Source organism: Zeus faber (assembly GCF_960531495.2).
Source record: "Zeus faber genome assembly, chromosome: 9".
In the NCBI taxonomy this organism is placed as follows: Eukaryota; Metazoa; Chordata; class Actinopteri; order Zeiformes; family Zeidae; genus Zeus; species Zeus faber.
Window position 1 is genome coordinate 24,069,148 of NC_137197.1, and position 14,774 is coordinate 24,083,921.

Below are 14,774 nucleotides of genomic sequence, written 5' to 3' on the forward strand. Positions count from 1 at the left end.
CATTTTTGGGGCCTTTCTGAAAATCCTTCAAATTTGGCAAATTTCTCCAAAAATGTGCTTTGGAGCCCTGGTTAGCAACGACCAGCTTGATTAGAAAAAAACAATTACATGACATAACTGAAATAGATAGCCAAATGAAAAAATGTTCATCTGTACATAAATATGAGGTTGTATTTGTTGCAACAGGTTATGACGACACACTTTTACCAAACTGTGCATCATCAAATGACACATTTTAATGAAGACCACAACAAAGCATGAACATGCAGGTCATTTAGAGCTAGACTTTGTAAAAAATAAAAATAATTTTAAAAAAGCCTGACAAACTATATTTTTATTTTAGAATTCTAATGTTTGTTTGCACCATCTGAAATTCAGACAACGAAAGACCGATAAAAACGAGTTTGTGGGTTCGTAGTTTTATCTTGTTCATTTTATTTTTGTATTTTTATTTTTTTTGCACTTGTATGTTTTCTTCACGCTTGTAGGTTTTTATTTTATTTTATTTTGTTTTGTTTCATTTACATTTTTTTCATTCTGCTTTGTTATGTTTTGTTGTATTTTATTGTATGTTATTTATTTATTTATTTATTTATTTATTTATCCATTTATTTATTTATTTATTTATCTGCTTATTTATTTATTTATTTATTTATTTATTTATTTATTTATTTATTTATTTATTCATTCATGTATTTATTTATTTATTTATTTATCTGCTTATTTATTTATTTATTTATTTATTTATTTGTTTATTTGTTTATTTATTTATTTATTTGTTTATTTGTTTGTTTGTTTGTTTATTTCTTTCTTTCTTCTACTTTCCTTTATTTTATGTCGTCACTGAGGCTCGACCAATCAGCAGACAGGGAAGCGCCGCACAAAAGGAATTCGCTTCCCAACGTGCGAAAGCGTTCAGGGGCAGGGGCGTCGTCCAGCGACACGCAGCCGCATTGCTTATTCATTATCTGGGCGTGGGCTTTTCAAATATTATATTTAAGTACTTTTCCAAGATACAAAAAAATAAAAATTATAATAAGGATGATTAATGACATTGACATGTCCAGCACCGACCGAGACTGTGTTTTCCACATCCGGGGGCAGAATTCCAGCGAGTTAACCCACTTCATTCACTGCTGGTGGGCGAATATGGACGAACGAACCAAAGCGAACGACTCAGTTTGGAGTCGACACGACCGCACTTTCTAAGGATCAAACTCACATCGGTTGGTTAAAATGTAATTCTGCTCAAGTCCAATGTGGACGTTTGGCTTGAATATATATTGGTGGTGAATATAATTAATTGTGAATGTGATTAATTGTCTGTAATTCGTTTTTCTCCGTCCACAGGGAAACGCAAGTACTCTAAATGAGAATCAGCACACTCCACAATACAAACCAATTGATGCAATTGCTGGGGTTTAATAAAAAATTATATTTACATAGATATCAAAAGTAAGCCAAGTCAGGAGCACTCCTCTTCAGAAATAAAGGTACTATAGGCACTTAAATGCCTTATTATGGGTTCGGTTGTATCAGGGCACTGGATATGACCCTTCGAGTTCATTTAAGATGAAGTACGTATTTAACTTTATTCAAGTAGAAATGTCTCCTGTCTACTTAACTGCAGTAAATCGGTGTCAGGGTATTTGTACTTTTACTTAAGTAAAATGTCTGAGTACTTCTTCCAGCAGTTTTGCGGTTTACTGGCGGTTTACTTGGTCGAAAAGGAAAAATTAACAGTGGCCGGCGATAAATATCTAACTTTTTTTTTTTTTTTTTTTTTTTTTTTTTTAACAAAATCATGTCACGGATTACCACTTTAAACGTGAGAGAGCATCCTTGGCTGTAAAAAAAAAAAATAATAATAAAATGCGACGGAGATAAAAAAAATAAATAAAATAAAAACAAAAAAACAACGAGGTCCATATCTGATGATGCCACTTCCAATCCAGTGTTTATATCGTTCTCCATCGAACCTTTGAGAGCCGCGTGAAAAGAGACGGCTCCCCCGGTCCGAGCTCGAAACGAACCGCCCCCCCCCGGCGCCCACGGAGCGCCGCCCTCATGAATATTCAGGAGCCGTTTGTCGCTGCGTCGCCGCTGTAGGAGCGGCTGGTTCCTCCCCCGTCACACCGTTCCCTCCGCGGCTGGAGCAAGCGTCCCTTCTGCGGCAGCGGCCCCGCTTTTCCTCCCTGCTCGCGCCGGATACTCCCGACCGTTAAAGTAGAGAGAGAGAGGAAAAAAAAAAACAAACAAACGACAACAACCGTAAACCTCAACCGGGTCACGTCCCTTCCCTTCTCCTCTCTTTCGATTTATTTCCCCGTTTTTTTTTTTTTTTTTTTTTTCTGTTTTTTGGTTTTGTTTTTTTTTTCCCCGGGGAGCAGAGAGAAAAACGCCGCGGCTTTCTTCGGGGTTTCCCGCTGACATGGTAGATTATCACGCCGCTAATAACCAGTACTCGGCCGGCGGACCACCGACCTACATGGAGCAGGAGAACGACTGGGACCGGGACTTGCTCCTGGACCCCGCCTGGGAGAAGCAGCAGAGGAAGGTAGGACCGGGGACCGGGGGCGCTGGGAGGTGGGAGGCCGGGGTGGGACGGTCGAAGGCCGGGGAGGGACGGGTGAGAGGCCGGGGAGGGACGGGTGGAAGGCCGAGGAAGGGAGTGAGGGGTCGCGGATTGATACCGGCCTGCAACGCATGGGAATCACATCCAGCTTCATATAATATAACATATTATAATATATGCGTTGTGTTGTTATTTAACATATGTGTTCAGTAGTAGCTGCTTTGGTGACTCCCATGTGTTTCCTGACACATCCAGGTGAAGGAGGCATAGGTGGTGGAAGAGCAATGTTTAAAATGTTCTGTTTTTATTTCTAGGTCATTTCAATGTTTAAAAAAAACAACAAAAAACCCAAAAAACAACAACCCGTATCTGTAAACGTAAAACCCCTGGCAGTAAAACCCGTCGGCTCGCTTTGGGTGGAACCAGGTATCCAGTTGCCTGGTGCTAATCCGCCGGGAAGCTGCTTTTAATGTTGGATTTCAACACCTTTCTTCGAGCGATAACAGTGACACTCGCAGTAATAAGGATAAAATAACAATAACAAAAAGGGCAAGTAGCCAACGAGATGTTGTTCCTGGGGTGTAATCGGGCCGGTAAGACGGAGCCCAATGCCCCCCCCTGCCAAGTCCTCCACTTTCCCCGTTAGCACATCGGGGCCTTCACCCAGCACACACCACCCTCCACCCTGGGTCTTCCCTCCACACTGCTGTACCACCTCAATTCCCCTTGGCGATTAATATGATTTTATCTCATCAGATAGATAGATAGATGGATAGATAGCTAGATAGATGGCTTTATTAATCCCCAGAGGGAAATTGAATCCTTATAGCAGCCAGATACATTCGATCACAGATGACAACAGGGACATTCAAACGCTCAATATAATCAAGCAACCATTCAAACACTACAGTGTGCAAGGACAAAGTGATCAGGACAATAAGTAAATAAAACGCCGGGTCCAAGGTCCAGTCCAGATATACTCAGCGTTCACACACATTCAGGTGCTCTGGTAGTCCCGATAGGGCGGGAATACCAGAGCGTCCATCTGGACGACAAACTGGAATACTTGGAACTACTTTAGACACTAGAGCCGAGTGTTTAAAAACATATGATAAAAAAGCAAGTTTACTCCACAAACAGTTCAATGTCAGCAGGCCTGGCAAAGGCAGGTGAATTTTGGAGTCCGATAGCACCCGGCGGGAATGACCTCCTGTACGGCTCCTTTACACACCGGGGGTTGAATCGGTCCGTTGCTGAAGGTTCTCTTTAGCTTGGCTGATATGCTGCGTAGGAGGGGGTGGGATCTTGTTATCCAAGATCCCCAGCATTCTTTCCTCTGCCACCTCCTCCATTGTGACCAGCTTGGGTCCAGTGACAGACCCGGCCTTCTTTATGAGTTTATTCAGTCTATTGGCGTCCTCTGCTCTGATGCCCTCACCCCGGCGCACCACAACATAGGGGATGGTATTTGCAAGAGCAGACTGATAGAACATGTGGAGCATATTGTTGCAGACATTGAAGGATCTAAACCTTCTCAGGAACTAAAGCAGCCCTTCTTCTTGTAGATGGCCCCGTGTTGGCGGACCATTCCAGTTTGTCGTCCAGATGGACGCCTAGGTGATTGTAGGACTTCAGGACCACATTTTTACGTATTGTGACGTATTGGCGGTTTGTGTGAGAAGTTGACTGGGCCGCACTATACCACCAATGGTGTCTGATGCACAGTCAGGGGATCGCCATTCTTTATAGTGGACCAGGGTGTCTGCAGCTCCTTTAAAAAGTCTTACATTTAGCAAATATTAGGCTTAGCAGATATTAGGCTTAACGTTCATTCGACAGTTTTAAATTCCGGTGAATGGGGTCTTAATTTGAACGTAGACATTTTGTCAGATTTTATTGACCCGTACATTTCCTTCAGATTTAGTCGAGTTCTTCTACATCAGGATAGTTACATTTTGTGTTAAATCTATTTGTCCTAACCCAAATGAGTGCTATTTGTAATCTGGTTGCTCAGCTTTATGAAAGTCAACATTAAACATTCCAGTGGCTGATAACCATCAAGCGCAAAGGCTGATTTCTGAGGTCTCTTCACCTTTTGTGTCAGTCCCTCTGTCTTTGTACAATGTTTGTCCAGCAAGGCCACACAGAGCAAAGATTATTTCGCAACAGCAGGAAAGGGAAATTGAGCCAATCATTAACATTAACAACCTTTCGCCTGAGCCCTGTGCTCATTCCTCCGAATATCAGAACCCTTGCAAACACCAGTGATTTCTAAAGGAGATACTTGATTTGGGGAAAAGCCATGGGGACATTCATGGGTATGACATATCCCCGAGTGGGGGACATGAAGTTTAGCAGCCAAGTTTGAGGTATGCCGGGCCTGGCGAAGTGGAGGAACCAAGGGCAAATTCCTGTGGTGTAGTCATCCTTGCTGTGCCAGTTATTGCGTAGAAACCGGGCGGGTTGTACTCACACACACACACACACCAGAGGGCAGCGGATTTAATGAGTGTGGGAATGGGTTTGTCACTGTAGTCTGTAAGATGGAGTCTCTAGGAACAAAGTCTGTATCTTTTTTGTTTTTTATTTTTTCCATGACATGCCTCTGAGCAATGTAAGTTCCTGAGGTGTGTTTTGGAAGTTGGCCATCATTTACTTATGATGTTGAGCAACACTTCGTATAAAGACTGTGCTTAACTGTGACGCACCTCTGGAACCAGCACCTGAAGCGTCGTCCAGTTGTCCATTTTGGATGTGGCGTTGAATCTAGTCAGCGTTCAGGTGTTACTCAGTCCAGTTGAGTGCACATTGCCGCTCTCCCCACGGACTGTGCTGCTCGCCTGACAGGCTATAATTAAGTCTTTCTCACTGCTCTGGGATTGCCCACACGTCCAAACATGTCGGGGAGCTCAGTGACGCCACCAGATTTTTATTGGGACTTCTTGGCCCGGGTTACACGCAAATCCTCACATTCTGCAACCGTTAACGTTTTCTAAAGTTCCCAGGAGAAGGGGAGAAAGCTACTGGTGGCGTCGATAGGTATAATCTCTTTTGAGTCACTCAAAAACCCATTCGGTCACTGGAACAGACGGCATCACTTGTGGTTGTTGGATCTTTTTTAAATCTCTTAATTGAAGAAGGTCTGGTTGTTATGACAAACAAAATCTCCGATTCACCTTGAGCGTGCAATCTGAAATATATTCCAGTGCTGGAGCAGGACTGGAAATAAAGCCCCAACTCGACCCAAGTCACCATTGTGAGAGAAGGTTATGGTACAAATTTAGTGTGTGTGTGTGTGTGTGTGTGTGTGTGAGTGTGAGTAAGACCAATTAAGCTCAATAGCACTTTATTAACTACGAGTTAGAGCCAGTTGTGGTTACTGACTGTGTTATCTCATTGCGTTGGCCGTCTGTCATCATTTCCTTCTGCTGACAGCTGTCTCAATATCCTGCCCTGCTTGCACGTGTATGATTGGGTGCCTGACTCTGTCAATTTATTAATGCACTGACTTTGCAACTCACATTTGCGCTGTTCCTAAAATAAAAGATGTCCCCTTATATCTCTTAAGCCCCTTTTCCACTTGCACTGAAAGCCATAAATCTACTGGCAATGTTCCTTATTGGCGTCGTGTGGGAACAGGAACCGTGTCAATGTTACGTAAAACTGGTTCCGCAAATTTGGACGCATCAGATTTCCATAAAGTATGGGTGGAGCTGAATCCAAATGAAGCACAAATGGTTTTCTTTTGTTTTCTCTACAAATATTTATTTCCTACAGATATTAAAAAAAAAAAAAAAATTACAGACAGGTCTTAATATTCTTAAATCTAATTCTTTTTATTTAAAAAAATGCCACTCAGACCCTAGTTGTGTCTTTTACAATTAGGGGTGCCGGGACATCGGGCAGCAGCGCTTTTGCTTGCCCACCGGCTGCAACGCAGAGCCAGAGAGAACGGGTGGAGAACATTCGTTCTCCAGAGACAGTGTAGGACGGGTTTAAAATGATCACACTGATTTAATATCATTGGGTTAGGGTTATTGCTTCTGGGCACGGGGGCTCTTTTCTTGTGGGGCGGGGAGACCAATGCTGGTCTAAAAACAAAACTGTGTCTGTTACCTCGTCTCACGTGATATTGGACACCTCTTGCACGAGCATTACGTAATGTTTCCGTGACAGTCATCTATGTGAGAACAGACTCCATACGGCACTTTTCCATAAAGGAAGCTAATGTGCAAATGGCTACCTACTGCCGGATATTTTTTATCCGTCAATGTTACAGATTCCATTCATTTTTCACACCTTCTCACTTATTTTTGGACAAACATTTACCAACACACAGGCTGTGTAACCATCCCCTGTGCAATTTAAAGAGCTAAGTAGAACTCAAAATAGTTAAAAAATGATTTTACTTTGTAGACATTTGTTTTACCAACTATAAGTCCATTTGGTTATGTCTTCTTATGGCATTCAGTGAGTAGCTCAACTTGTTGCTACGCTCTCTCCTTCGGCACACCCTGAGTGCAAACACACACCAACACACAGATTTCCATCGCTCCCAAGGTGGGCAGCTGCGTACAATGTTAGTCTGTTTAATCCCTACCCACTTTTCAGATGCTTTTTGTTTTACTAACATGGAGGCCGAGGCAGTTCATACGTGTTGGGTCGGCCAAGGAGAGGCGGAGAGTGACATTTTAGCCAGAACAGTGTGCTTTGTGCTACAGTCACTGCGCTAGTTCTCTTCAAAACAGGCGGCACTGTGAGGGATTTCCACCCAGATTCTCTTCACGTTGAAAAAAAACAAAAAAACAAAAACCATCTAAAGAATGGAAGAAGCAGTAATTGTTTGATAAAGATTGACCCGAATAGGCGACTTGTCAAACAAAAGACAGTGTTTGTGTAGAGGAGCAGGATTGGCAGCTTTGATTGGCCGGCTATTCTTTTTTGCGTGTGACGTGATTGGCTGATGTGGTGAAGCAGGATACTCTTGATTAGAGTGTGCTGGATATGGGAGGAATGTACCCTGCTCTTAAAATGAAAGCAGACATCATTTCACAGCCACTCGCCTCGTTTCTGTGGGCCTATTGTGAGTGTGTGAGCTTTTTGGGAATTTAATTCAAAAAGATACCTGGCTAAACAAAAAATGTCATCCAGAACCCAGTGTTTATTCTGTTCTCTGCTGTGTTTCAGCTAAACAGTCTGAAACAATGGCTTAACCTTGTTCTTATCACGCTGATATCTGTTTGCCTCATTGCTGCTCTGTGAATGGAGATTAAGCTCTAATCTGCTTGACCCAGTGATCCTCTATTGACCAAATCCTCTCCAATTGACCACTAGATATATACCGGATATTGACCTGGATTGACTGGTTTATTTCTCCATTGTGTGACTTGACAGCCCTAGCTGAAAAGCCAGTTCCCCAAATAGTTTCCTTGTCAAACGGATAACTTGAGGTTTCTTGACCAAGTTAATGGAATTTGTGATATGAATGCCCTATGACTACCTCTCTTCACCTATACAGTAGTCATCTTGAAACAGTTTGGTTGATGAGGTGACCAGGCAAAAGCACTCCGATTCCCAGCTGATCCTGGATCAGCAGTAGGGGGGGTAGCCCCCCCCCCTGACCCAAGGACACACAGCTGACTGTGGTTCAGAATCGGATTCCAGTCTCAAACAACCGACCAGTCAGCAGGCCAACGCAGCCAGCTAAAGGACAGAGTGGAATGGAATTCTCTCTCGCTCTCTTTTTCTCTCTCCAACCCCCTTTTTTCTCTTTCTCCCTCTCTTTTCTCCCACAAGCCACGGTGAGAGAGCATGCAGGGGGAAACATTCCATTGGTGGCCCATTATAGCCTGCCAGGCCAGTGGGAGGGGGCTTCCAATAACGTGGGCGGGGTGTCCCGTTTTTTTATTTTTTTTTTGTTTTTTTTTTCCCCCTGACCCCTCAAAAAAGTGTTGGGTTTTGCAGGGCTGCAGATGTGGCCTGTTTGGTGTTGGCGGCGAGGAGGAGGAAGGGCAAGATGTAGGGAAGGAAAACTGGAGAGGGGTGAATCCATTTCCAGAGCGAAGGAGATTTAAGAGGGGGAAAGTGTTCTATTTTCCATACAGCACAGATCTGTAGGTCACCCCTTCCTTGTAGTGGCTCTGTATTTCTTTTTGCTCCGAATGTTGACTGTGACTGGCTGCTCTTAAAAAAATAAAAAAAACACCTGCCTCCCTTGTGACAGGCAAGCTCAAAGTACGAAACTCTTGAATAAAAGGACAATCCAGAATTGAACAATCAGAGTCCAGAGCTCTGCTACAGGTCCGTGTGTCCACGAGGCGGGCTGCTGCCCTAATGTGTTTCTGTTTCAAAGAGATTTCTTTCCGGTCTGTTTCTCCCCTCGACACCCCCGTTTGTGTGTGCGTGTGTGCGTGCGTGCGGCAGGGATAGCATTTTTTTGAGAAATTATACCTAACGAGAGGTTGACTTGGGTTCCCTCAGTCATACAAGCCATGAATTCTTGATGCGCATTGTGGCGGGCTGGAACTTTAGTCGTCTTAGTAATTGTTCTTCGTGGGTTAGAACTTGTATTGTGCATAGTTGTTTGGATTAGCGAATGGCATTTCCCACTGATGAATTGAAATTGGCAACAATGGGCGCTAAGAATTTCCCTTTTGGTTGGCGGCCAATATGCGTGTTGATCGCTTCAGATTGACCCACACACACACACACACACACACACACACACACAGCCTCAGAACTTAGCTGGGGTGGTGGGGGGTGGATTTCTGGACAGTCATGCTGTTTGATCTATTCACCATTGTGTGACTAGGAGATTTTTACTTTGTGCTTTGGTATTCTAGTCTGCTACTATGAATGCTGACAAAGCAAAGCTGTTCGCGTTTAGTGGCTGGTTGCGATGTCACTTTGTGGAGTCCAGCAGCTGGGAAGGTCTATAAATTTCGCCGTGTTCTCAGGTCAGCAATGGTTAACCTAGATGGAGTTTAATGTAACTGTGAGAGACACTCGACGGGAGCTGGTCAATGTTCTCGGTTAACTCCACGACATACAGTGGATTTTTATCCGCCCATCAAAGCCAAGAGAGCGGCAGCAGTTTGAGCCACTGCAGCACGTGTTTTATGTCTGCAGGAGAGTGTCAACATTTGTTTACATCAACATGAGAAATTGTTCCTGCAATTAGCATGTTCTTTGAGTGTATGTTATAAAGAGACTGCTTACAAGGATTGACCCAGTCTGCTTTTTGAGGTGTTCTACTCTAGTTGCTTGCAGGCAAGGCGAGACAACAAAGGAATGTGTGTTTAGGTGTGGCGGTGTGTGTTTAGATGCCTGTGTTGGAGGGTGGGGATATCGTGTGTGTGCGTGTTTGTTGGGAAGGGGGTTGACTAGCACTTGGAAATGATTGTCCCCCTTCCACTAGTTTTCCAGCCGTTGCATAGCTGTGGGTTTCTCTGCCTGGGGTAGTGTCTAAACACTGCTAAGTAAAACAAACACAGACCCCTTTCTAGGTGTGTGCATGGCACAAGAGTTTCAGACCAATGCAGAAATTTCTCTGAATCTGAAACACCTTTTTTTTTTTTTTTTTTTTTTCTTTTAATTTTTTTTTTTAAACAAATAAAACTGAAATCAACACAATTCTATTTTTTCATCCAATTTTTACGTACATAATGAATTCTAGTCTCCACATTGTGAGAAATCCTGTATTATATTTTCTTTGTTTATTTGGAATACAAAACCTTTTCAGCCTGACGTAAAGGAACATTTGAAAAAGCCTTGGGGTTTTTATTTGGGGGGGGGGTGTTATTTGGTCTGAAGGTCAAAGAGTCAAATGTATGAAATGATTTGCATTTTACGTCATATTCATAACTCTTATTTAAACACAAACTTCTGTGTATGTAGTTTCACTCACACATCTTGCTGCTAATTGCAGCCTCAACACTCTTCTGCTGTACGTGTTTGTTCATGGACACGGCTCATTTCATCTTTCCAGCTCCATCACCATGGCTGCAGGGGTGTGTGTGTGTGTGTGTGTGTGTGTGTGTGTGTGTGTGTGTGTGTGTGTGTGTGTGTGTGTGTGTGTGTGTGTGTGTGTGTGTGTGTGTGTGTGTGTGTGTGTGTGTGTGTGTGTGTGTGTGTGTGTGTGTGTGTGTGTTCCTGCAGCTTGCCTCTCTGCACTCTCTATTCTCAGCCAGTGTTATCCAGTGCTCTGCAGGTGGTATTTTTGGCAGCACCTCTTCAGAGCTCTACCATTCGAGAGAGGACCAAGAATCTAGAGGATATGCACAAGGAAATACACTTGGTAGGATGGAGCATCATGGCCCAAATACAATATAATACAATAGGAAAGGTTTGCTGAATCATAAGGCAAAACAAATTCCCAAACCACTTGGCACAAGATGGGTAATGTAGAGAGGAATAGGCAGGGCAGTAAGGCTGCGGGAACTAATTTAGAATAGAAGAAGGGAAAAAAATGGTGTGTGTGTGTGTGTGTGTGTGTGTGTGTGTGTGTGTGTGTGTGTGTGTGTGTGTGTGTGTGTGTGTGTGTGTGTGTGTGTGTGTGTGTGTGTGTGTGTGTGTGTGTGTATTTTTTTGAAATAGAACGGTGAAAACACGGACTGTTTTGTTTTTTTTTTTCCCAGGAGTGATCCGCGATATTCTCCACAGCAGAGCAGCAGCAGGAAATGGAGTACTAAATTGACTAAATTTGAGCATTAAAAAATGTATTAAAAATAATAAAAGGATACTATTAGGAGGTTTAGATGTTGCAGGCAAACCACACTATCTTAAAAAGCGTTTGCATGTGCTGCTATTTGAAACTGCTGCATCGCTGTCAGCTATTGGAATGACTTGCTTCATGTACCCTGCTCTATAGATAGATGTAGGCGGGCTGGGCCTTGAGCTAATTTTTAATTTAATGTGTTACAGACGCGACAAAACTGTTAAAGCCACATGTGGCCGGCGTATTTTTGTGGTAGGTGGTGAAGCTGTAGGTGAGACCACTAACTAAATGTAGAGTGCGGTACAATGGGTCCTTGTACCGCACTCTACATTGGGGTCCTTACCTTGATACCTTGCGTCTCTCGTCCCCTAATGTTTTGACTGGTTTAGCACTCAAACTGTGGTTGGGATGGTCCTTCAATTGAATGACATCTGGCAGTGTTGTGACAGGCCACTCCCCCACCCCCCACGGCCTCGAGATTATATCCTTGTTACATGCTCAGATAGATTATAAGCAGCTGAGATGGATAGATTATGATAACCTAGCTTGGATAATCTCAGAACGACACATGCCACGCTCTGAGGCTTCCTGGAGAGTGGAATGGATAGAGGTGACGGGTTGTTCATTCAAACTCTAGCAGTGCATTGTGGGTCAGGTGACAGCATTGGGACGTATGCACTGTGACCTCAAACACCTACATCTCCATGGGCAATTCATGTAACTCACTTTGCACCGACATGTTGGTACGAAGATCAAAATCTCTTCTGTGGAAGGAAAAGGAAATCCACCACAAAAAAGTGAAAACCGTTTTCTCCTGTTATGTATAAATCACACACTGTGGTGCATGGGAGGTTAGCTGTCAAATTTTTATGTAAATTATATACTTTGGATTTCCCTCTACGAAGATAGGTTGCCCTTGAGCAATATAGGGGAAAGAAGTCTATAGCTGCATTCACACTGGCACTGCGAACCTGGAACTATCTGTACGTTACCCGGAGGAGCTGTATGTGTTAACGCAAATGACTGTATTATTTGTAGCGTAATTAACCAGACTTAGCCCAGCCAGCACCCTAGTGCAAGGTCTGGGTATGTCTGATTGAGCGGTATGCGTGAACAGAACAGATGATTGTCCAGAGAATTCACAGCGAGCGTGTGGGCGTGTCGATGATGTCACTATCATGCGCCAGTTATTTACCTTCGCGCAGATCTTTGTGCATGGAGCGTAGCTCCTTCTTACTCCTTTCTCCGTTCTTTATTATTCCTTTCCACTCTTTAGTTTATATTGCGGATATGTCCAAATACACGGACTATCAACACAAAAAAGTCACAATTACTGATGATTCCATAGCCTCGTCTGCCATCTTGGATGTGCTGTAAAATTCTGCAGCGTCATTGCGTCACTTCTTGCCTCCTGCAGGCTCCGCCCCTCATCTAAACCAAACTGAGTACAGTGGTACCTCGACTTACGACTGCATCTACTTTCGACTAATCCAAGATACGAGTAGCGATAGTCGCAAAAATTTGTATCGACTTGCGACCGACTGCTCCAAGATACGACCATGGAAATTTGCAGTTGGCGTGTCGGCGGCCAGTCAGCGGCCAGTCAGCGGCCAGTCAGCGGCCAGTCAGCGGCCAGTCAGCGGCCAGTCAGCGGCCAGTCAGCGGCCAGTCAGCGGGCGACCTACATGGTGTGTGCACGTAGTTCGTGGCTTATCGATATTTTTTTCATATTTACTGTGTTTGTGCTGTGTATTTTGTTTATTTTCACCCTTCATGATTTCATAATTTATATGGGGAAAAATTGCTTCGACATGCGACTGTTTTAACATACGACCGTTCTTATAGAACCAATTACAGTCGTAAGTCGAGGTACCACTGTATTTCCAGTAGTTGTGAGCTCGTCTGACACAGACAATCTCCGGTTGTGTGCTACATGTGTGAAAGCAGCTATGATAACCAAAATCCCAGATTATATCTACCTGATTTTAAACATGCCTTTTTTTTAAACTGTGTGTGTGTGTGTGTGTGTGTGTGTGTGTGTGCGTGTGTGTGCGTGTGTGTGCGTGCGTGCGCGCCGATGTTGTCTCTGATTTCCTCCACTAGCTGCCGTTGTATTATTTAACAGCATGCTAACTGGGGCGAAAGGGTGAGGAGGCCAATCCCAGTGGGAGAGACCAGACCAGACAATAGAGAAGCATACGCGCATGTTCAAGGAGGCACATGTTACATGTTAGTTCTGTAGAATATTGGCCTCCAGCCTTTCCCAGGAGATGGACAGAGACCAGGTGGAAATCTACTTTGTGTGTGAAGGTGAACTGCATGTTGTAGACAAGGCGGTAAGAGGGATTTTTAAATATGGAGACATGTTGCCTCACTCAAAAGAGAGTTTTACACACACAATTACGTGTGTGTGTGTGTGTGTGTGTGTGTGTGTGTGTGTGTGTGTGTGTGTGTGTGTGTGTGTGTGTGTGTGTGTGTGTGTGTGTGTGTGTGTGTGTGTGTGTGTGTGTGTGTGTGTGTGTGTGTGTGTGTGTGTGTGTTATTGTCAGGGCACATTACAGCACTATTAAATATTCATCTCTTCGGCCCAGCCATCAGGTTCCACCACACTAGTCACCAAGGAACTCGCGCCTGTGAAATTAACCCCAAGTAACATTCTACCTTGTCCTCCCTCACCTCTCCTTCCATGTCACTCACTCTCACTCTCTAGAGATATACAGTGCATATGTGTATAGATATAATAATCTCTCCCTCTTTGTTTTGCTGCTTTGTGTCATGTGTCGAACCTCATTGTGTCTCTGTTTCCCTGTTTGTTTCCAACGTGTGTTCACTGTCCATGCTCCTGATTTAAAGAGGATTAAAAAAGCGTTTCTGCCCGTTTCCCGGGGACTCCTTGTTTTCGAAAAGGGGATTCTCGCTATTTACATCGATACAGTCGGCGTAATTCTAGATGATGGCTTCAGAATTAATTGCTCAAGGAACTACACTGTGCCAGACCCGCCCGGTCTGTTTGACGGTGACGTCTGGCCCATGTACGTCAAACACAAGACACAAAAAAAATCTTGAATTATTGTTGTGCCCACCAGAGCGCTGATCGAGTGACTATTTTGAGGATTTAGCTGTTTTTTTTTTTTTTTTTTTTTTTTTTTTTTTTTTCTTTCTCGATTTTGGGCCACTCGTATTGTGGAGTGTAACGGTTTTCCTTTGTCTGTGCGGTTTAGCATTTCCGCTCTGGAGCCACTAACTGTACGTCCGGGGGGGGGGGGGGTTCGGCGCGGCCATATTCAGGGGCATCCCGAGGCAGGTCCAGACTTTGATCTTTCTCTTCCTCTGGTGGTTCTGTGAGCACTAGGGAAAGACGTGGGTCCTCAGAGACTGAGCCCGGAGCATAGTCAGATAGATCCAACAGACAGAGATAAATGTACAGATTCTTTATTTATTTATTTATTTATTTTTTGTTTTGTTTCTTGTGGTTCTTGGGCG

General features: G+C 43.8%; 1 protein-coding gene across 2 annotated transcripts in view; it reads left to right on the forward strand.

Annotated features, from left to right (window-relative positions):
• The first annotated feature begins 2,420 nt into the window (after nt 1–2,420).
• Nucleotides 2,421–14,774, forward strand: part of actn4 (actinin, alpha 4) — a 62,852-nt gene continuing 50,498 nt past the window's right edge. For both annotated transcript variants that reach the window (XM_080006936.1, XM_080006937.1), the window contains exon 1: nt 2,421–2,557. In XM_080006936.1, the coding sequence (XP_079863062.1) occupies nt 2,432–2,557 (126 nt within the window). In that variant the 5' untranslated portion in view covers nt 2,421–2,431. The remainder of the gene's footprint in view (nt 2,558–14,774) is intronic.